The sequence below is a fragment of the Toxoplasma gondii genome, chromosome VIIb, assembly GCF_000006565.2.
Source record: "Toxoplasma gondii ME49 chromosome VIIb, whole genome shotgun sequence".
NCBI lineage: Eukaryota > Apicomplexa > Conoidasida > Eucoccidiorida > Sarcocystidae > Toxoplasma > Toxoplasma gondii.
In genome coordinates, this window is record NC_031475.1 from 1,305,520 (window position 1) to 1,327,577 (window position 22,058).

Below are 22,058 nucleotides of genomic sequence, written 5' to 3' on the forward strand. Positions count from 1 at the left end.
ATGGGGGCTGAACAGTCTGGGATGTCTGCCCCGGGCGAGGGACACCGAGCTCGGGGGTCGTCTCTGTCTTCGCTTGGGGGAGGCGATAGAGAATTCAACTCCCCGAGGGAACACCACGACGAAGAGCATGTCGGACGAGACGCGCGGATACGCCGAGAATTCGAAGAAGAGTCTGGATCGGCCTCGCATGCGTTCCCGCCGTCGCCTTCGGGACGCCTGGGAAGCTACGTCCCTTCGGCGATTTCGAGGTCGGCGACGTGGGCTTCCTCGCTCCTCTGGAGGCGGTGAGTTAGCAGACAACGAGGAACGAAAGAGCGGAAGAAAGGAGTAAAGATAGAGACGAGAAGAGGACAACGCGGGAGAGACGGGGACTTCCCCTCCCCCCCCCTTTGAGGGGAGAAGGAAAGACAAGAATATCCAGTGTCACAAGAGTGCGAGACAGCTGGGATGAAGTATTGGTTTTTGCGTGTGATTGCCGACCCAAAACCAGACGTGTCTGTCTAGGACCGTCTTGTTTGATTCTCCTTCGTACATGCTTTTTCGGAGGTTTTTTCTCGGTTTCGTTGTCCCTGCGTGAAACCCTCTCAAGTCTTCATTGTTTTTTCCGTTGGCCGATTCTGCATGTGCACAGGTTTATTTGTAGTTCGTCGCGTCCTTCTTGAGCAACGGATGTACACCCACGGCATGCGGTCTCTCTTTGAGGTTGTGTGGTCTCACTTTGCTCTTGTGCTGCCCGTCTTTGTTTTCGTTTGTAGGAACGGGTCGGGCGCTGGTCAGGGCCGCGAGGCAGCGATCATGCCTTCCTGTGCTGGTCCAGGGCAGATATCCCACCCTCCCTCGCCGCGCTCTTCGCCGAACGAGGTCTTTGCCTCTCCTCTTCGCCTTTTCTCGTCTCGCCCGGGAGAGCCTGTCTCTGCGGCGCCCTCTTCTCCCGGAGATGGGAGTTTGCATGCAAGAAGTGCGACGGTCACGCTTCCACCCCACTTTCTGTTCCAACCTGGGAGCATCCGAGAAGCGATTCTTCAGCCCGGTGCCGCCCCCGATTCTCTTAGAGAGAAGCGGCTGTCTTTCTCTTCGTGCTCTGTCGACCCAACCTACCAGCCGTCTCCCTCTTGTCCGCATGCCGCGTCTATGTCTTTTGCGTCCTCTCTCGAGGGCTCCGCAGAGCCTTCGCATGTGCCGCCAGCGCAGTCGCCGTCCCGGCGGTCTTCTGGGCTCTTTCTGAACTCAACCTCGCTGCGCGGAGCTCGAGGCGCCTCGACTGCTACGCCTGCCTTGCAGGCTCCGCACATCCACTTTGGCGTTCACATGCCTCAGCAAGTCTCTGCGACTCCAGAGGATGCCTGTGGAGACACTACGAGGGAGGAGCCGGACGAAGGCAACGCAACGCGAGGGAAGGGCCAGGAGACACTCGCGAGGACGGACCGCGCCAGGGACTCCGTAAGCTCTTTGCGTTCGCATAGAGAAGCCGAAGAGTCCGGAGACCACGGGAGAGACAGGGAGGCGGAAGCGCCTCCGATGTCGCTTCCCTCCACGTTTTCCTCGTCTTCCGTCGCTTCTTCGTCGGTTCTGCGAGCAGGCAGAGAGGATGCTCCCTCGACCTTACTCCCCCCAGCTTCGTCTCTCGCGTCTCGCCAGACGGTGACTCGCTGCTCCGGCGACGACGGGACCGTCGCTTCTGCGAAACGCGAGACCGTCGAGGGCGGGAGGGAGACACACCCCTGGACGGTGGTACACGACTCCGAGAACAAGCAGAAAGAGAGTTTGAGCAAGCGAGGGACAGCTCTCCTCGACTTTTGGCAGGAGGAACAGGAGCGACAAGAAGACAAGCTCGCCTTCGACAGGGGCGAAGCGCGGTGTCTCTACGTGGCGAAAGACGTCTTCGTGCCAGGGATCCTCACCCTCGAGCGGGAGGCTCTGAAGTTTCGGAAAGGTAGGCCGAACAAGTGAAAAGGAAGAAACCGAGAAAAGAAGCGGGACACTCCGCACCGACGTATCCTCAATTCTTCTGTTTATCGCGTGCATTTCCAACGGTACATTTCCAACGGTACATTTCCAACAGTCAGCTCTCGCAGGAGGGCAGAGACGAAACAAATATGAGGGGAAAGGTGCAGAACGAAGCAACCAGTGAAAAAGGGGGACCGTTGTTCTCGCGATGGCTCCAACCAGCGTCAGTTGCACAGTCGTGGAAGAGGTGAAGTTCCTGTCGGAAGTGTGGGTGGAAGAAGCACGACAACAGTTTCATTCCCAGGAGCAAGGTGACGTTGCGGAACCTGAGTCTTCACCGAATTCCGTTCGCTCCTTGGAAAACGGCAGTGAGACGAAAACCGGGACGAATGAAGACCCGCAGGTGACAGACAACATTCGGCACGCGTTGCCAAGTTTGTATAGAAAGACAAGACAGAAAAACCTAAAGAGAAAGGGAACGGACGAATCGCCTCGTTACCGTCGATGAGGCGCCATGCAACTTCCAAGACATAGCGTTGACGACTGCTTCACACCTGCTCGTCTCCCTCTCTCATGCAGCTGTCTCCCCAGGGGGCTCTGGAATGGCGGGAGTGACTCCGCTTCTCAGCGTGAGTCTGACCGACATTGTCGAGTGCGCATGTGTCTGTCCGCCGCCTTCCGTCAACGACGAGGAGTCCTCGAATCCGAATGCCTTCGCGAAATCTTCTTCTCTCTTGTGGCCTTCGGCTTCGGTGTCGGGGTCTTGCCTTGGAGAGACAGCGCGAGAGGAGGAAGGGACTTCTGCCGGCGAAGTTTCGCAGGCGTTAGGAAGGCGAGGAAGGAGCGTGGAGGCCCGCCAACCGCCTCCAGCCCTCGCTCGGCAGCCTGCGGTCTACATCCAGCTTCTCGTCGGCACTTTGAATGGACCTTCTCAGCTCCTGGAAGAGGCGACAGAGGCGAGACACGCACGCGAAGAAGTCGAGGAGAGGGACGTTGCGCAGAGGCGAGGTGTGGAAGAACAAATTGTGAGTGAGCTGGAGACGCAAACGCCTCAGAAAGGAAAATCGGCGAAGCCGCCAGGAGGCGAAGAACAGCCGATCCCCTCTGAGGGGAATACGGGCGTTTCTGCCTCTCTAACTGTCTCCAGTGCCCCCCCCGCTCCCACCGCCTCTGCGTACTGCACCCCGATTTCCTCGCCGCTTTCTCCTCTCTCTTCATTCTCCTCTTCTGAGCACCTCGGCTTTCCTCCTCTCTTGTCCGCCTCTGCTTCCTCTTCGCGCATCCAGGCGAGCACCTTGTCTCCAACTGAAGGCGGCGGCAGAGCGTCTGACGAGGACTCTCGGGATCGGCTCGGCTCTTCCTCTTCCCGAGGCAGAGACTCCAGTGCGTCCTTACCACATTCAGGGGAGTACGAACGACAGGCGTGTACTCAGTCCCGACCTCTGGAGTCCCTGCGTCACCTCGATGCTGGCTCTGCGCAACCTAGTGCCTCTCCAGAGCACCCCACCTCGGACCGTGAAGCTCCGAAGCAAGACTTCACTTCCTCACAGACTAACCAGCTCTCTGCGAATCCCAGCGTGTCCTCCATCACTGTCGCTTCAGCGAGCGCGGCGTCGCCTTCGCCGCGGGAAGAACAGCCGTCCCTCTCCTTCCCCACAGTTTCGTCTCAGTCAGTGTCTCCGGCTCCTCCAGCAGCTGCCTTACCGCTTCCGACCTCGCCGTCGGCGGCTGTCCAGGCTTTTCTGAGGCGCGGAAGCGACGGAGACCATAGCGGCTCTCAGGCGCCCGCCCCCCGCACGGCGTCGTTTGCCCTCTCGCCTCTTCGCCTGCTGTCTCGCGGCGCCTCTGGGTTCGTCGACTTCTGGTCTAAATGGAAAGGTCCTGCTGGCCTTCCCGACGAGGCTGCTCGCGTCGAACGCGAGGGCAGAGACGACAAAGCTGGGAGAGAAAAATCGAGACCCGAGGAACGAAGAAGCGACGCAGAGGGTGGCTCGCCGCTCGCGCGTACCGACGGGAAGCGAACGCAAGTGAAGCGCGTCGTGCCTCATTTCCAGTGAGCTCATAGGATTCTGCACCTCTGTTGATTTCTTTCTGGCGGGTGGACGCGACTCGACAAGTCACAGCCCACGACAGTGAGGGTCCTGTTCTTCCCGGTGTTCACGTAGTCACCCATGCAGTCTCTCACGCGTTTTGACGTCGTCTGAATCTCCCTGTCTCCAAAGCAGAGCCGAGCCGATGCCCCGTAGTCAAGTCGGCGTGCGTTCTGAGTCGCTCTCCGCTCTTGTTTCGTCTTCGTGGTCGAGAGAGCGCAGTGACCTGGAAGGGAGACGGCGAGGGTTTCGCTGATCTTTTGCTGACGCTGCGAGGTTCCCTACACGAAGCTGACAAACTGAAGACGTGTGTTGAGCCTGTCGCTTTCTTGATGTGTGCGTTTCAGAGGAAACGAGAACGTCAATTTCGTTCTTTTCGGCTTCTTCAACAAGGAACTCGCCCAAGAGTTTACGCGGGCCATCATCAAGTTCGTCGACCACTGCCAGGTGAGTGTTTCCTTCTGCGGGTCGAGACGTATCGGGACCGCCAGAGAAGAGGCAGGCCAGACGGCGGAAAAACATCACAGGAAAGACGACTGGCAGCCTCAGACGAGCAGAGCCGGCAGGCAAGATGGTGCAGCGAGGAAAGGGACGCGTTGAGATCAGAGGCCTGAGGAAGAGGAAGAAACGCGGCGACACACGAGAGGAAGCCAACGCGTGGACAGCAGAGGGAGGAGCGCAGGAGGGGTTTGGAAACCAGACGCGAAGAAGCCTCGCCTCTCCTCTCGAGGAGACAGAGAAGCAGAAAGAAAGGGCAGAGAGGACCCAGAAAACACGACGGCAATTCACGAGACCAGATGAGTTACTCATGTCCTGTTGTTTTTCAGGCAGAGCATCGAAACGTCCGCATCGTCGCGACGCACATCCCTTCCAATTCCAGTGAGTTCGCATTCGGTTCTCTGTACCCTCGGTGCTGTTCCCTCTGCCGCAGGGATTACCTCCCCTTCCCCTTCTCTGTCCGTAGATTCTGATCTCCTCTCGCCTGCAGGTGTCGTCGAAGAATCTGTCGCATGGAGAGGTCTTCTCCCCATCCGTTGCTGGATTCGTCTGCATCTGTGTTCGTCGCCGTTCCCCGAGATTCCGTTTGAGGAGCGGGTGCTCCCTTCAGGTCTCCTCTTTATTTCAAGGGCCGCGTCTCCGACTTTGCGCTGCGGCTCGTCCTTCCTGTGCTCCACGTTTGCGTGTGCCATGCTGTAGTCTGCCACCTCGCTGGATGTCTGCCGTTTCATGAGAGTTCGGACGCTCTTGCTGCTGCCGCATCGCAGATGTGCTCGTTGGACGCTGGGCTGCGGAGTTCGCCCGCTCGGCCATGTTCCAGGAGGACGAAGACTTGGTCGCTCTCAGGTAGAAGCGCGAAGGGACAACAGAGAGACGACGTCTTAGACCGAGAGAGACAAGAGAGTGTGTGTCGAAGTAGCCCACAGTCGAGGAACGACCGAAACACAAAGAGCAGCAGACTCAGTCTTCCGCCCGTCTTTTCTCACAAAGGCGCGAAATTGTTTCCACTTTCACTGCCTTGTCTCTGTCGCCTCATTTCCATCTTCCCTATCCCTGCGCTTCTGCCCCGTTCTGCGTGTGTGTCTGTGTCTTCCCCAGTTCACCCACACACTCGCTTCAGAGCTTCGACAGCGTGGGCAGCGACGAGGCGGTAGCGGACGGTCCCCGGGCTTCTGTCGGTCGCGGCGCGTCTCGTTCTTCCGACCTCAGCGGCTCTCGGTCTCGCCGCGCGTCGTCTGCTGCGCTCTCGCTGTCTGGCAAACCTCGTACGCCGTCGGGTACACGCGCGCACAGAGCGTCGCGGCCTCACCCGCAGCTCCGGAGTTCATCTTCCATCGTCTCTGACGGGGACGGAGAGAAGGCGTTGTCGCCTTCCCTCTACCAGTTTCTCGTGATGCAGTCTCGGCGGTCCTCCAGTGACGGCTGGCTAGGCACCTCTGTAGGCAGCGACCGCTCTCCCTCTGCCGCCGATGCCGAGGGCGACATTTTCTGCGCTGGAGAGCCCGAGCAGGAAGAGATGACTCGTCCCCAGAGCTTCGGAAAGGGATCCACTCTTACGCTGCCGCTGCCGGACTACGAAATTCCTGAAGGCGCTCCTGCCCTCCTCACCAATGGCATCGTCTCTCAGGTACGCGCGCAAACGCAGGACACACGGAGACCGGTGTTTGCTCTGCTGAGTCTTTTTCAAATGGGAGATCTGAAGGATTTGCGAGTCGTTCCTGAAGAGTTGCTGGAACCACCGACGCGTCCGCACAATTCAAGACGAAACGCCGAATCCGTGACGACCCTCTCCAGAACATCAGAGACAGACAGGGAGGAGGGCTTAGGGAAGAGAACGGAGGACTCAGGGAGAGAAGGACAGATACTGGGAGAGACAGAGAGACTTACTGCGAGAGAAACGCGCACAGGGAGAGAAGAAGGGATGCGCTGAGAGAGGAGGGAAGATAGCGAGAGAGTGAGAGGCAGACACGAATATATATATATATATATATATATATATATATCTTCGTTTTCTTCGCAGAGGCCGGGTTGTGAACAGAGCGGCAAAAGTCGAGGCCGTGGTATGCGTGGATGAGTAGTGGCGGATGACTGCAGGAAAAACAGGTGCAGTCCTCGTTCATGTCTTCTTCCCTTTCGGTTCATCGTTGCCTTTGCTTTGCTTCAGCTTGCCGTCCACCTTCCTTTGATGTTGACGATGAAACGCTGGTCTCTCGCCTTCTGCCATAAATTGCACGGCATCTCCCTCAACACGTAAGGCTCCTTTTGTTTGCTTTTGCTTGTTTACACGGAACAACTGACAGGTAGTCCTAAAAGACTCCCTTTCCGGCTGATGCTCCGTTCATCTCAGTCACCTCAACTTCTCGTAGATATGTAGTTGTGTATGTACGCATGGACACTACGAGGTGTAGCTGTCCGTCGATCTGTGTGCATGTACTCAAAAATAAATCTGCCCACATCTACAAACAATTCGGTTGATTCGACTTCAGGATGTGTGTACACTGTCTGTAGATCTCGAGTTGGTTTTTGAGCCGGCCCTTTGTTTTGCGCGCGGTGAACGACGACTTGATTTCTTCGATGCTCCCCTGGTGAACTGGCTTTGTGTCTCGACAGCTCGGTTCCGAGTTGTGTTCTATTCTCTGTTCAGCTTTTATCGCAAATGCTCCTACCGCGGCTCGTGCCTCTTGTTTCTGCAAGATGCCCGGGGCATCCTTTTCGGGGCGTTTCTGAGCGAGATTCGCGAGTGTGCGAAATACTACGGCTCAGGTAAACAGCGTTTCGGTCTCCTCGCAGGGAGGGCGGGCAGGAGAACTGGCCTGTCACAATCATAAACGTGGAGTGCATGCATCCTGCTGGGCTCTCCGGCGCGTCTGGTACCCACTTCGTCGCCGCGTGTTTGGGCCTTTTCTTCTGTGGAGCATTTTAAACATGCGTCGGCCCTCTCTGGGTCCTCCTCGGAGCCTGGCCCAGTTGCCTCTCCAGTGCGGGGCTCTCTGCATGTCTCGCCGGTTTTTTCGGTGTTTTTTTGTCGATTGTTTCCGCGTCCGCAGCCGAGACGTTCGTCTTCACCTTCAAAGGACCTGACGGGAAAATGGATCCCGAGCATCCGGTGAGAAGAAAGGCTGGTTCGCCTCCTGGGCTTCTTCGAGAGAAAGCGGTGAAGGGGCTTGATCTCAAGTCCCCCACGTTGATGGTTCACTCGTGTGTCTCTTTTCGTTTGAAGGACGCTTCCAGCCCAAGAGACGAGCGACACAGGAACGCGGTCTCGACCTATCTCTCTCGCTGCACTGTTTCCTCTGGCCGTGACTAGTAGTGGGGGCCTGTAGATCAGAGTCCGTGGTGCGTGTGTATGTCGAATTTTAGCTGCGCCCAGTTCTCGGCTGCGTGACGGCATGCTGTTTCCGTTGCCTTCGCAGACGCTCCACGTGTACAGGTGGAGCAAACTGAACAGCTATTTCATCTACACGGACCACGACGTCCTGGGAATTGGAGGCGGAGGTCACTACGCCATTTCGGTCGACAAGGACCTGCTGCGAGGCTCCTCGTCTTGCTGTCTGACCTTCAATTCGCCGGTGTTGTCGTCCTCCGAAGATTTTATTGTGAAGGCGTTTCAGGTGAGATGCGCAGGGACGCGGAGAGAAAGGTGGATCAACCGGAAGAGACACAGAGCAAGCGACTCGGGATGCGGCCTCACGAAAAACTGTGAGACAGGAAGAGTAAGAGATGCGAACGAAAGACGGCAGAAGTAGGAGAACCAAGGCGACAAGAGGTCGGGAAGACGACCAGGGTGAGAGGAAGAGAGTCGCTCGTGTCGCTACGTCGTGAGGGAAGGCCCAGAGTGAGAAGGCGGCACGAGAGGGCGATCTATACATACCCTGATTAAAGAAACCCAAGATGGCACCGACAATAACATGACTGAAATGTACACCAGTAGGTCTCAATAGACCATTACCAAATCCATTATCGTTAATTTAAATAGATATACCTAAGTATTCCGTACAGACTAACATTACGAAGGAGACTACCAAAGTAAATTTCTCCCATCCAGTGATGGCAAAGAAGTACGAACCGATCGTCGAGAAAGCTGTTCTGCTTTCCAACGAACCCCCGAGGCATCCAGACGGAGGGGGGTCGTTGTCGCTTGCCAAGGCGCAAATGTGTATCTGTGGGCATTGGTCTCTCCAGGTATGGACCTTCGAAGACTACTGAAGAGCGACAGCCAGGCATGCCGTCGCCCCCAGGACGAGGCGAGATCTTATTGTCTCCAATTTTGAAAATCCTGGCTCAACTTGTCAGACACTGGTACACAAATATGTCATCCATACCGCACTCGAAAGACTTATTCAGAAGTCTGTGTGCGAGTTCCGGTAGTGACTTCTAAAAGCCCGATCTTCATATTTTTGTAAAGCGATGCAAATCTGTATTTATCGGGTATGAGCGCTTTTGTCCGAAGATCTATGTTCATGCATGGAGTTCTTGCCGCCCCACGTCTGTATGCATATGCATGCACACCTGGCTTTCTGTACACATGTATTACCTTGTGCTGTTCGCGAACGTACCTCACTCTCACTGGGTATATATATATATATATATATGTATATATATGATGGGTTGGTTTGTTTTGAGGGAGTGCCTCGTGCATCTTTTTCGAGATGTGAGAGGGAGAAACACGGTCGTGTCGTGTAATTTTTCCTTCCCACGCATGCGCGGTCCGTGGCCGTGAAGGAGGCGACCGTCGCTTTTCTCGGCAGTGCCGTCGTTTCTTTCTGGGGCTCTTCTTTGCACTGTACCAGCTGGTGGATGCACCGAATGCACTGTCCTGTACTCGTGGAGGGTTTCGAAAAATGAAGGCAGCGAGTGCAAGTGGCCAGATGACATTGGGGAACGTTTTAGGAAATTCGAGAGAGGGACAACGCTAGTGAAAGCGAGAGGAAAAAAGAGAGGATGATGTATACTGTGCTCGGTCCAGTCGCGAGGTTGGTCGAAACGAACAACACAGAGCTGCCGACTGGGACTGTTTCTTTGCGACTCTTCGTGCTGCCAACAAAGAGAAGAATTGCGCGTCTTTTAAAAACTTTTGCCCCCCAACAGTCGTCGGCTTCAAGCTGAGTCTGGCCTGTCTGTCGCCGTCGCTGCGTAACACTCACTCTACGAACAGTGGAGCGTTTCCTGCTGCTTCACCCCTCCGAACATGGGAAGATTCGATCAATCGCTTCCTCTCTCTCTTTCTGGGCGTCTCTGTCTCGGTTTCTCTCGCGATTTCTCTCTTTCTTCTCTGTCGGTTTGTCTCTTTGTTCCGCGTTTTCTGTGGTGAAGCAGTGGGCGTCCTCGTGGAGAAATCTGCTCTCTTCCGCGGAGCTCGAACGTTCCCTCCACGAACCTCGCCGAGAAGTGAACACCGGGAGGTGCAGGGGCGCTGTAAAGGGTTTCAAGTGAATCACCGAGAAACACAAACGGTCCAGAGCCAGCCGCTCACTATTTTGTCTTCATATACACTTTAAGCCCGTAACAGACAGAAAAGGTGTCAAGATGGCGAACGCGACAAATGGACAAGATGAAAGAAACAACCACGTTTCGGTCACTCCACCAGACGCGAAACGCAGTCGTTTTCGTCGTCAACCCCTCCTTGTTTTTCGCCTGCTGCCTCTCGCTCACGCCCTCTCTGTCCTTGTCCACCTGTCTGTTTGCTCTGCTCTTCGTCATAGAAGTCGCGTCCTGCCCCTCCCCTTCTCGCTGTCACCACAGATCGTGTCTGAAAAGTCTCCTTGTTCCACGCCGCGCGGCGCTGCTTCTCAACCGCGTCAACCTGCCGATGGTCCCTGACTCTTTCTTCCGTCAGTTTCCCTCTCGCGTGCTCGAGCATTTCGTTCTTTAGAGTTTTCCTTCATGGCATGCGCTGTGATTTATTTCTCGGGCATCGGCTTCGTCACAATTCCAGAGGCGACAGTTCTACCGCCTTCACGGAGTGCAAAGCGCAAGCCTTCGTGGAGAGCAGTTGGATGCAGAAGCTCTACAGTGCATGAAACGCGGTCCCCCGGCATCGCCTGAAAAGAAAATTGCGCAGGCGTAAAAAACAGAACTCTGATATGTGGGGAAGCATCCAGCACAGGCGACCAAAACAGGGAAACGCGCAGACACTCACCCATGTACCTGTACATAAAAATACACATCCGTGAGCTGTTCTGCACAGATGCGTGCATGCACGTACGCACACGTCTACACTGTGTGTATCTGTCCGTAAGAAGAAAAAACGAATGAAACATCGCGAAGGGACGCATAGAGACGACAGAAGCAGGACGAAGTGAGCGAATGAAAGGAAAAGCGAAACAGGAAACGACGGATCGGCTGTAGTGAAAAGCGGCCATTACCATTTCAGTTGTCTCTGGAAGGGTAATGGTGCAGGCCATGTCGCCAGTGCGGATGAAGGCTTGTGGGCGATAGTGAGAAAAGAAAGGCTTCTTCCTTCCTCCCTCTTCCTCTTTCAAAACGTATAAGTCGGCCTCGAACTTCTTGAAGGTTTTCAAGTATCCCGGCGCGCCGAGCACCATGCCTCGCTTCACCTCATCCCTTTTAATTCCCTTGAGCAAGCAACCAACCTGAGAGCGGAACGCGACAAGAAAACACCCGAAACGTTGAGAGCATGAGTCGCCACTATCGAACACACAATAAGTTCTTTACGTCTGTAGAAAGCAGACATTTCTTCAGGAGCCGCTCGACGTCTGGTCCCAAGCAAACAGTACGACGACAGTAACTGCACGTAGCTGTCGCTCCGCGAGCTGAAACGGTGGCCGACAGTATTGCCATTACTTATTGACTGAACTGGGAGTCTTAGGAGCAGCTTAACTTCTTCTGAAACAACGCTATGACTAGCTGTCGCGGAGCATTGTGGACAAAGAGAGAAACGTTCAAACCCACAAAACACGGGAAACAGCGATCTATCAAAGCGTGCCGCATGCAAAAACGAACCAGACAGCCGTGGAGGCTTGTGCCCGCGCGACGAGGAAGACGAAAAACAGTCCGAAAATGAACAGGTACAGAGGATGATTCGGCAGGAGAAAGAACACGACGACGGGGCGACAGCCGAAGACAAACTAAGGTTGAAGACAGGAAGCGCAACCCAAAAAAAGGTCATCCACGACAAAGGCACACCGCGAGAGAACCGCAAGCTCCGCGAACAAAGCTCATCCTTGTGAAATCTGCAAGAGCGAAGCGGCAAAACGAAAGAACGCAAAAGCGTGAAGGTCGCGTGGATTTTCATACCTGATCCCCTGCTTGCGCGTCGTCCAGAGTTTTTCTAAACATCTCGAGAGCGGCGATTTGCGCCTTCAGCGGCTTGTCACGCCCGCCCACGATCTCAATGGCCTCGTTCGGCTTCGCTGTCCCTTGCTCAACGCGGCCAGTTGCAACTGTGCCCTTTCCTGAACGAAGAACGACGGGAATAGTGTAAAGAGAAATCGCCGCAACGAGATGGAGGAGAAAGCGAAAGATGCTTCCACAAGAAACACAAAACGCGCGTCAAGGGCCTACCTGGAATAGACAAGACGCTCTCGACCGGAATGATGAGAGGCAGATCTGCTTTTCGCTCTGGCTCAGGAATGAAGTCGTCGCATGCCTGCAGCAACGCCAGCACAAAGGAGGAAAAGAGAGGCGAAGGAAAATGAGGGAAGAACGCAGAACGTGCAGGTCGAAATCCACCGTATATAAATCCATAGATATACGGAGATCGCGAGAGAGACGCTCTAACTCTCGGTTTCAGTTGGGGCCGTCTGAGCACTTTCGAGAATACAACGCGTGGCGCCCCCATAAAAACGCACGCAATCATGAGTAGCCCCACACATCGCTGGATCGCCAGGCACTCATGTGCATCGAAGGGAAACACCGCTCTTCCGAAAGTAAAAATGTCTCACCTGCATGAGATCTTGAATGGTTTTGATGCCATACTCGCCAGTGTCTCCATTGAGCGCCTTCAACGCCGAGCCTTTGACGAAGGGCGTGTCATCGCCAGGGAAGTCGTAGAAGGAAAGAAGCTCTCGGACTTCCATCTCAACGAGTTCGACGAGTTCCTGGTCCTCCACCATGTCCATCTTGTTCAGGTAGACAACCAGGCGAGGGACGCCAACCTAGAAAGCGACGCAACGCCGGGCACCAGATACACGTAGGAACCACGGGAAAAGGTCACGGCAGACTTGCATGTGTGTACATGGGCTGCATCTGAATATGCGCGCATACCCGTAGAAGTGAATGTGCATAATAAGGTGCAATCGAGTAAGGAGGCGGGCGAGGCGCTTTCGAGGCTCTATGTTCTCTACATACTTCCCAAACAGCAGGGAAGTCGGTCTTGGAACGAAGCACGGGAGTCAGCCGGAGGAGCACCGAGCACAAAGCAAACAGCTAGGCACTGGCCGCACCTCCACCTAACTAATAAAGGCATGTCCACGGAAGTATCCGAAGCAGAGTGTATCTACGCGCCCGGGGCGCTGCATTGAGCCTTTGTTCACTTGTGTGCCTGCCTGTGTGTGTGTGGACGAATACGAGAAACTTTGTTTCTCCCGCATATGTTACATTTTCCGCGGAAACTGAGGAACGCAGCTTCACTGGGGAAAGAGAGGCTTTCTGTCACGCATGTCGTGCTGCCTGGATGGACCTGTGAACAGTCACGCAAGTGTCTTTCACAGTTCTGGTTTTGAAAAACGCCCAAGTCGAAGTCTCTGCCTCCCTTTCTCCCGTACCTGTTTGGAAAGCAGAATGTGCTCTCTAGTTTGAGGCATCGGTCCATCGTAGGCAGAGACGACAAGGATGGCCCCATCCATCTGGGCCGCGCCAGTGATCATGTTTTTGACGTAGTCGGCATGTCCAGGGCAATCCACGTGTCCATAGTGGCGCTTGCTCGTTTCGTACTCGACGTGAGTCGCGTTGATGGTGATTCCACGTTTCTGTTCCTCCGGACTTTTGTCGATCTCTGCGTACGACTTGAAGTCTGCCTGGCCCATGTCAGCGAGGACTTTGGTGATCGCCGCAGTCAGCGTCGTCTTGCCATGGTCGACGTGGCCGATCGTTCCGATGTTTAAGTGGGGCTTTGTGCGCTGGAAGACGCCGACAGCGAAGCCCCGCTTGGGCTCGAGGAGCCTGGAGCAGTCGGCGAGAGCCGACACACGGGAAGTCGAGAGGGCAGTGGAAAAGGCTGGAGAGACGGGAGAGTGCAGAGCCGGTGTAGAGGACGCCGAAAAGAGAGCAGGGCTGGAAGACGAATCAGAGGAAAAGAGAGACGCAAAGCGCCGGCTGGGTCGGCTTTCTGAGGCCGCCGGTCTTCTGCCGGTTCTCTCTACAGTGCGGGCGAGACCGGAGAACTGCGAACAGGCGACTGGCGCGTTCAAGCTGGGAGACAGCGAAGGAGAGACGAGGCGCGAAGAAAGAGCACAGCTGGAGGAAGCTGAAAAGTCTCTGATCGAAGAACAGAACGGAACGGCGACGCTCGCGCGGCAGAAAGGCACAGCCGCACCGACTGCTGCTGTGTGGGGCCGAGAGACCCCGACGCGGAACCGCAAAATGAGATTTGTCGCCATCAGGACAAAGACTCGAACAAGAGGAAAGGAGGGACAGGAAAACGCAAAAGGAAAGGGAGGAGAAACCGGCAAACGAAGAGAGTGGTAGGAACAAGTAAGCTGAGGCGTGGAACTGGGGGACACCGCAACAAAGGGTCGCTTACACACTTCTACCCAGATGCTGTCCTCTTTGCAAAATACCCGGCGTTGAAAACCACTGCTTCGTATCTGAGGAGTGGCGAATACACTTCTGCAAGTAAGAAATCCGTATAGTGTGCCTAAAAGTGGTTCGGAAAACGAAGACCCAGCACAGCGCTACAGAGCGCGTGGTTCGCTTCGTTGTGCATGCGCTAAGTAGGACCTTCTTCAGACACTACACGCCGCGGGGCCCGACTCTCCAGTCGCCTTGTTGCCAGTTTCGGTCCTGACTTCACCAGTTTAACACAAGGGGGATCCAGACAGTGGAAAGTGAGGATACTGGCTCTTCAGAGTTCTATCCAAATGAAAAACGATGCTGACGCAGGCCTATGAATCCTCCTGTCTACCTTTCGTTTCCGAGGCTACGTGCAAATCGACTTGTCAGGACACAGGTCAGGACACAGGCTATTCCGCTTTCTCCTTGCAGCTGCAGACTGAAAGTGACATGACAGCGTATCACTTGGCACAGCGGCCGGGGACTTCTGTGAACAACGACAAGATTCTTGTGGTGTCTTGAAGAAAACTCGTGGATATTCCTGTGAATCAAGTGGCTTAGCGACAAGCGGCTTTGCCGTGAAGAGCTGCAGAGCTGGTTGAAACCAGCCAAAACGTCAGCGGTTTATCCTTCGCCTCATCGCAAACAGACTCGCTGCTACAGCCCCTTGCCCAGTAAGCAGTCACTCTCCAGCTCTCACAAAAGAGAGTCAGCCCCTCTTTCCTGGTCGCGGAAGCCGGAAGTGCCGACAATTTGGCTTTTTTGCACCGACTCCAAAATTGTATCTATTATTTGTGTCATAGCGGAGTTTCCGCCGGGTAGTCGAAAGTCACCGCTTGATGGGCACTTACTGGAGAGCAACTCTGTGTTCGAGATGGTGGAACTTCCTGTCTTTTATGTGCGTTAGTGTGGCCGGAGAATCTTCGACGGGTGCGTCGATAGCTGTGCGGTGACAATGCCTCCCAGGCAGACAGCCGGAGCGAATGTGCGTCGTGTATCCACGTCCACATGCACAGCTTTGCGAGAGGGACACTATCGTTCTCTGTATACTACGTTGTGCATCCTGCTGGTGAAGAGTGTTAGGTTCTAAGTGGCTTTGGTTTGAACCGCTGGTTGACGCAGGTGACCTCGCCAGTTGCTCCGGAGAGACTCGGCACACCACAGTAGTCACGCGGTGCGACAGAGAGCAGAACACGATTTTAAGGTGCGATGGCGCCGAATGGTTCTGCAGACTCGTCAATCATGAGGAGTGGATGCCTTGTGCCAAAAAACGTTCCGATGGAAAGACACACATGTCCCTCCACGGCAACAAACACTCGAAACGCATAACATTGGCTATCAAGCACAGGCAGAAACGCGGGGTCGGAGGACAACCCTTCCGACCACGACGAAGTGGCTAGGCCTCGGCGCGTCCTGTCGCCGAAGCCTCACCCGTGCCTCTGCGATGCTCTCCAGCAACTTTGCTGAGGCATCGGGACGGGATTGAACTCGAGCAGGAGCCGGCGAGAGGCACGCTCCCGGAGCTCGAGTTCTGATTTTCAGGGCCACGCGTGATGGCCCTGGCGAAGGTCTTGGTGGTGCATTGAAAGGGTAGGCAAAGGGTGCCTCCCTTTCAACCACGCGAAACGAGGGGGGGAGCCGCATTCTCAAAAGAAAAAGAACGCGAAGAGGAAGTCTTCAAAAAACTCCACGCGGAGGAGGCGGCGTAGGAAGACGGAAGGCGGCGAAGGAAGACGGAAGGCAGCGGGAGAAGGGAATTCTGGAGAAAAGTAAAAAGTGATAGTCACCACTCGAACTGACCCACCCCAAACCGCCGTTGCATCTACATGGGACGGAGAAGGCCCGGGAGTAAGCGCACTAGCAACGCAGGATGTAAAGCGGCACGGACTAGCCGTCCGCACCTTTGACACCCGAGCATTCGATTCATCGAGCAATTGTGCAGAATATCTCTTCGGAGCTCAGTCCAGTGGCTCCGCGCTAGCTGCCTTTGGAAGGGTGGCCACATCCCTGTGTTGACACCGACTCTCCACCTCGTGACCAAGCTGGAGAGTCTCCACCTCGTGACCAAGTTGGAGAGTGACGTAGCCTGGCTTACAGCGACCCAGGCAGTGGCTAGCGAGGTCGACGCCTCACAGTTTGTGAGGTGTTCGATTCAGGGGCCACTTCTGAATCGACACGTCGACGCAGCTGCAGACCGGGTCCTCCACAAACGAATAAACAGGCAGTTGAGGGAATGCCGTAAGTACGAGTGATAACAGTACAGCAGAACTTGGATCTGGCAACCAAATGCCTTCATGATCAAAACCAGTAGTCCATCTCGTAGTACACACTCCCCAGAAAAATGTAGTTTATATAAACCTGGGAATCTCATTTCACATGTAACAGGGATTCTAGCTTCAGTTGATAGTTGGAATACTAGCACCTCAGTGGTAGTTTTCCCTCCATGTTATTGCCTCTACTAGCAGCATTCTATGCACTAAGACAAGAACATAATCGAATTGGAGCAACCGTCATGCGTAGGATACTGGTATCCGACGCTTTGGGATGTCCTAAGCGTTCCAGTGTGGTGACAGTGTATCGCAGACCGGAAGTTAGCGTCCAACCTATATAACTGAGTACCAGCATATATCGATTGAGGGACAGAATTTGCCCGTTTACAGTGTGCACCAACTTGACTCTTCAATTGTTTTCAGTGAAACCTCTGTTCACATTTTGTACCAATACAATGAGGTGCATACTGCCATTATCGATCACCTTATGCGTTGGTACGGGAATAACTCATCTCGACTAAACAGAGAGACTATCTCACGTAGGATACTGCGTGCGACTCCAGTTAGAAGATACAGGCGCCCACGATCCGTTTGGAATCCAGGGCCTACAGCTGCGGAGCAATTCGAAACATATGCTTACCAGAAAAAGGAGCGTACACAAACATATGAATCCCATTTCATAACGTGTATTGCAAGGAGTCTCGCTTATGTACTGGTGTGCGCACCGGAACGCGAGTGACGAGAACGCAGCTAGGTCAGCGTGTGACAGGTATTCGATGATGGCGCGCACAGTGGCTGACTCTCAAACCCAAACGGTATTGCTGTGGCGGGGGACAGTCGCTCCTACGTGTGAATCACCCGTGAACGAGTGTAGAAAAAGTATGACTGCGAAGGAGCCGCGACATGGGCGGACATACTCGGAAATGCTATAATTGAGTGAGTGATTTTTCACCAGGTAGGTACGTGGCAGTATTGCGCGGTAGACTAGGAGTGTGTATCCCATGTACTGAGATAGCAAATCTCCGAGAGATCCACACTAAGCTAGTGGGAAATCGTGTTCTCATCACAGATTGGACCGTTCAGGGGCGGGACGCTATCGTCCTCTCTCTATATCTAAACTATCTATCATGTACCGTGTCCGATAAATGCTGTGTGCTCGGGTCTGAGCGGTCTTGGTTTCTCTCAGCAGCACGCAGAGGCACTCTCTGCACGTGTATCAAAGAGCATCGGCAGACCACGAATCTCACGCAGGGCCGCACAGAGTAAACAAAAGATTTTATGGCAAACTGTCGCCATCAAGTTTCCAACACGCTGAGTCATTTGGGTCGATCTTCCGGTCCCAAATGACAAAAGAAACGAACAGACGGAGCGCGAGACGGCTATGGAACAAAACACAATCACGCGTCCACCACACACTCAAAACCGAAAACACACACAGAAAGAAGCCTGGCTGTCATGCACAGGCAGAAACGCGGGGTCGGAGGACAACCCTTCCGACCACGACGAAGTGGCTAGGCCTCGGCGCGTCCTGTCGCCGAAGCCTCACCCGTGCCTCTGCGATGCTCTCCAGCAACTTTGCTGAGGCATCGGGACGGGATTGAACTCGAGCAGGAGCCGGCGAGAGGCACGCTCCCGGAGCTCGAGTTCTGATTTTCAGGGCCACGCGTGATGGCCCTGGCGAAGGTCTTGGTGGTGCATTGAAAGGGTAGGCAAAGGGTGCCTCCCTTTCAACCACGCGAAACGAGGGGGGGAGCCGCATTCTCAAAAGAAAAAGAACACGAAGTGGATGTCTTCAGAAATCTGCGAGACAGGATGTTTCAATGGTTCTCATTGCTGACCTCTTTAACCGGTCCGTCTATCACGCCGGTGGTGTTTACATGGATCTCTCTCTGCTTGTGTGACTGTGTAGCCATCTGTCTCTCGGGATAGTAATCATTCTGCCCTCTGACCTAATAGCAACTCTGCAACCGTGTCATCATACACGCCGTCCTTTGCTACCTTCCTACGTGTTTTCCGTGGGTAGATTGCCCAGTACCTATCTGACGAAAATGTCACTCAGTCCAGCATGGAGGTTCCGAGTACGGCAGTCTACTCTGGCTAGTTCGTTCGTCAGCATACTTTTTCTACACTCGCCCAAAGGTGAACCCCACGTTGATACGACTCTCCGCCACCACAGTGATACCGTTGGCGTTTGAGAGTCAGTAAACATCGTAGAATACCAATCACACGCTGAAGCGGTGATCTCGTCGGTTCGCTTCTGGTGCCCGCACCAACACATACACCATGAGATGTCTATTCAGCGGCCAACGATAAGACATCCAGAACCTCTTGAGTTGCGGAACACGTCGAACTCTCACTCCAGTCAAAATCTCGCGACACGTCCCATCCTTGCGAAACGCGGCATGTGATGTTTTGTAGAAAAAAACAAACTGCCAGAACGCGGGAAGAAGTGTGCGTCCCACCAGGCGCGGCGCACCGACAGAGGCGGCATCTCACAGTGTCAGTGTGAGAACGCTGAACTGAGGAACGGACTCTGTGGGTCTAATTGTGCAGGCGCTGTGTGTTCGTTGTCTCAGCGTTCTGGTGTCGTAAAAAAGGCCCACAACATGCGCGTACATGATTCTGAAGAGCGTGTGGAGGCGCATTCACGAATTTTGTAGTGCCCATGGCACCCCTCAATCCTCTGGCACGACCGAGAACGCGAAAGGAGAGGCACTGCTTGAACGCTCTACTGTCACATGGTGTCTGTATACGTCCTTTACAGCTTCTCGGTCGTCTTTCCATCCCCAACCTCCACCAGATGTTCTTCCGCCGCTCCTTTGACTGTGTCTCTCTGCGGCAGGCACAACGCGGCGCAGCGTGCTTGTATCTCTCCTGGGCCGTCTGAAGCTTGCGTCAGATGCATGAGTGGCCTGGGGAAGGAAAGCCGGATTGGAAGCAGCTGCCGACCCCGCCGCTTTAGGCGATCGCTTTCTTGAGACTACGGCGAGTGCGTTTTCCGCGTCAAGTGTGAAGCCTGTCTCTGTAGCGATGCGTGACAGTTCGACGTACAAGTCTGGTGTTTCTGCAAGACGAGGAAATGGGTGTCCGCGGTTTGCTTCCGCCTCTCTGCGTCCGAGGTCGGTTGTGTTTCGGCTGTCCACACTGTTACCTAGTCGCGCTCTTCCTTTGTTCGTTCCGTCGTCTGCTGTGCCTGTCTTTGCCAAGACTGCCTGGCGAGAAAGGAAGCCCCAGCGACCCGTGTCCTGTTCCGTCGCGCTCGCGCCCCTGAGTCCCCCGAATGAACCGGTGGAAACTAAATCTCTTGGGGAATCCGCAGGCGAAGCAGAGCGAGGAAGCCCCGAACGCGTCGACCTGTGACGACGCAGAAACGAAGCTGCCGCCGCATCGCGTGCCTTCGCTGTCACGCTCGGCGACGGATGGATGGCCTGCAGGCAAGGAGTCCACAAGAGTGGGGGAGCGCGAGAGGTGGAGAGAGTGCGACACAGCGCGCTGGGGTAGGCCAACGCACTTCCGCTTTTCTCGCGTGTTTTGCCGGCACCAGGTTCGCTTGCACGCAAGGGACGTTTTTTCCACGCCTCCGCCTCTGCTGCATTCGTCCACACTTCTCCGGCATGCTTCGCAGACGACGACCCTGCGGACGCAAGCACGAAGCCGACTCCGAGAGCCGCGCACCAAACTGGGGAGCAAAATCGCAGACGGGGCGCGAAAAAAGAAGACCCACACGACAGGGAGACAGACAAGAAAGCCATGCAACTTCTGCGTACCAGAAGGTCCAACGGGGTGAGCTGCTCGAGGGGATCTTTCCTCGGCTGGGCAGTGGGAGGAAGCGAGAACTCTGCAACGTCAATGTCGGAGGCGGAAGCGACTTTCATGCGGCGGTTGTCCTGGACGAACCTGGGAAGGCAAAAAAATGCACGCGTTGCATGGACACAGTGTCTCGCCAGCTTCACCGAAAGAGTCGGCACTCCATCGACAACAAAGCACAAACATGCAGAGACCATACTTCGACGACCTTCCCCAAACAAGACAGCGTGTGCGGACTCTGCATGCAGTGTACAGACAGAAACACCGAGGACCCCAAGACTGACAACCAGTCCCAGCTGAACTCCAGCACAGACACACACACATATCTGAACTCAAATGCCCATATCTATATATATATATATATATATATGGATCCCAGATTTCGCAAGGAACTGAGTGTTTGTCAGTGGAGTCGATATCTGCGGGACACACCTGGATGTGAAGCCTGTAGGGAGGTCGCGAAGTTGCAAATGTCTGGTCAGAGAAGGCGTGAGCAATTTTGGGTCTTTCTTCGCCTGGCGTCGAGCTGCAGGCGAGAGAGGCTGGATCCTGTCTCTCTTTTTCAGTTCCTGTGTCCAGCACTGACGAAGCAACTGCCGACACCGTCCAGCGGAGGGCGGCATTGAAGAGACGGGAGAAAGAACTAGCAAACACGCATCTTTTCGGGGAAGAGGGTGCCCCAGGAAAACACCCGACAAAAGAAACTGCACGCCCTGTTCCCTTCGCGCTTCTTAGGTTCCCTAGACATGGCTGGGTATGATTCAGCCATTCAGAGGAGCTGAAGTTCCACAAAAGAACCACGGGCGCAACGAATCGCTTTCCCGAACGGAAACGAACGACGCAAATGAGAACCGCGCATGCCTTGCGCTTAGCTCCGCGGCAGCACTCCTCGTAGAGGCAGAACGCGGTGGAATACGCGACAAAGGCTTCGGAGTTGTGCGCTATCTCTCGCGAAAGACAGAGAGAAAAAAATGGTGAACATGAGGAACTCTCATGTCGACCTCGATTCGTCTCCCGTGTTCAGCGGGCCTGTTGTCCGCCCTCGAAAGCCACAGGGACACTGCGGAGTTCAAACCATGGCAAGCTGTTCGCTGAAATGCAGTTTAAAACGAAACGACCCTCTTTCCGAAAACGTGCATTTCCACGTGTTTTTTTATTTTGCTGCGGTGTTTCTGCATAATCGCGGGGATCGGAAAAAGCCACTTGTTCAATAAGCCATCCTGCGCAAAGTCGGGAGAGTCCGTCCGGCGCCAATTTCGTCGAGGTGCAGTCAACTATTTCAAAAAGAGCATGAGACCCAAAGACACAGACCTTACAAAGTGATTCAAGAACTCTGTATACACATAAATGCTACGTAGGAGCGTGTCTGTCTGTATTCCATGCGCGAGTCTCGATGCACCAGTTGACTACGAGTAGCTACACTCGCTGCCTTCCTGGTCAACTCGCGACGTCTCACGGGAGGGTCTTTTCCGTTGAATCCTTAAAAAAGGCATGTGAATACGTAAATCTCTCCGCATGGATAAGTGTGTATTTGTCTGAAGGGAAGGGGAAGAGACAGCCAACTCAATCTCTTGCTTATGACAAACTTCGGAAATGCTGCAGTTCGAGGCTTAGTGCGGGGCCCCACGGCACGGACTACAGTCTCGAGTATGCCTTGCATCCGTTAGGCTCGTACTGCCGTGTAGAGAAGTGAAAGGGAACTCCAAGGTTGCTT

General features: G+C 54.7%; 3 protein-coding genes across 3 annotated transcripts; 1 reads left to right on the top strand and 2 right to left on the bottom strand.

Annotated features, from left to right (window-relative positions):
- On the top strand, positions 1–9,320 carry TGME49_262390 (TLD protein; the record flags this gene model as incomplete). Its single annotated transcript, XM_002365300.1, has 12 exons — positions 1–284; positions 756–1,933; positions 2,527–4,000; positions 4,385–4,484; positions 4,865–4,916; positions 5,303–5,381; positions 5,634–6,162; positions 6,700–6,785; positions 7,180–7,298; positions 7,583–7,641; positions 7,949–8,146; positions 8,718–9,320. 12 exons carry the CDS (start codon positions 1–3, stop codon positions 8,739–8,741), a joined length of 4,182 nt encoding a protein of 1,393 aa, XP_002365341.1. The 3' UTR covers positions 8,742–9,320.
- A 607-nt stretch (positions 9,321–9,927) lies between these two features.
- Positions 9,928–14,354, bottom strand: TGME49_262380 (elongation factor Tu, putative). Its single transcript, XM_002365299.1, has 6 exons — positions 13,262–14,354; positions 12,440–12,652; positions 12,060–12,144; positions 11,793–11,950; positions 10,901–11,128; positions 9,928–10,576 (listed from the first exon to the last, which is right to left on the bottom strand). Exons 1-6 carry the CDS (start codon positions 14,093–14,095, stop codon positions 10,436–10,438), a joined length of 1,659 nt encoding a protein of 552 aa, XP_002365340.1. The 5' UTR covers positions 14,096–14,354; the 3' UTR covers positions 9,928–10,435.
- A 4,344-nt stretch (positions 14,355–18,698) lies between these two features.
- On the bottom strand, positions 18,699–20,967 carry TGME49_262170 (hypothetical protein; the record flags this gene model as incomplete). The annotated part of the gene is made up of 3 exons (XM_002365298.1): positions 18,699–19,965; positions 20,305–20,434; positions 20,777–20,967. 3 exons carry the CDS (start codon positions 20,965–20,967, stop codon positions 19,213–19,215), a joined length of 1,074 nt encoding a protein of 357 aa, XP_002365339.1. The 3' UTR covers positions 18,699–19,212.
- Positions 20,968–22,058: the final 1,091 nt, after the last annotated feature.

What these genes read in the sequence shown, in the direction of transcription:
- TGME49_262380 (XM_002365299.1), bottom strand. Translation starts at nt 14,095, where the DNA reads ATGGCGACAAATCTCATTTTGCGGTTCCGCGTCGGGGTCTCTCGGCCC. An exon ending in CCATTCAAGATCTCATGCAG is followed by an intron (nt 12,145 to 12,439) that starts GTGAGACATTTT and finishes GCGTTGCTGCAG; the next exon opens with GCATGCGACGACTTCATTCC. An exon ending in TTCCAGAGACAACTGAAATG is followed by an intron (nt 10,577 to 10,900) that starts GTAATGGCCGCT and finishes TTTTCTTTTCAG; the next exon opens with GCGATGCCGGGGGACCGCGT.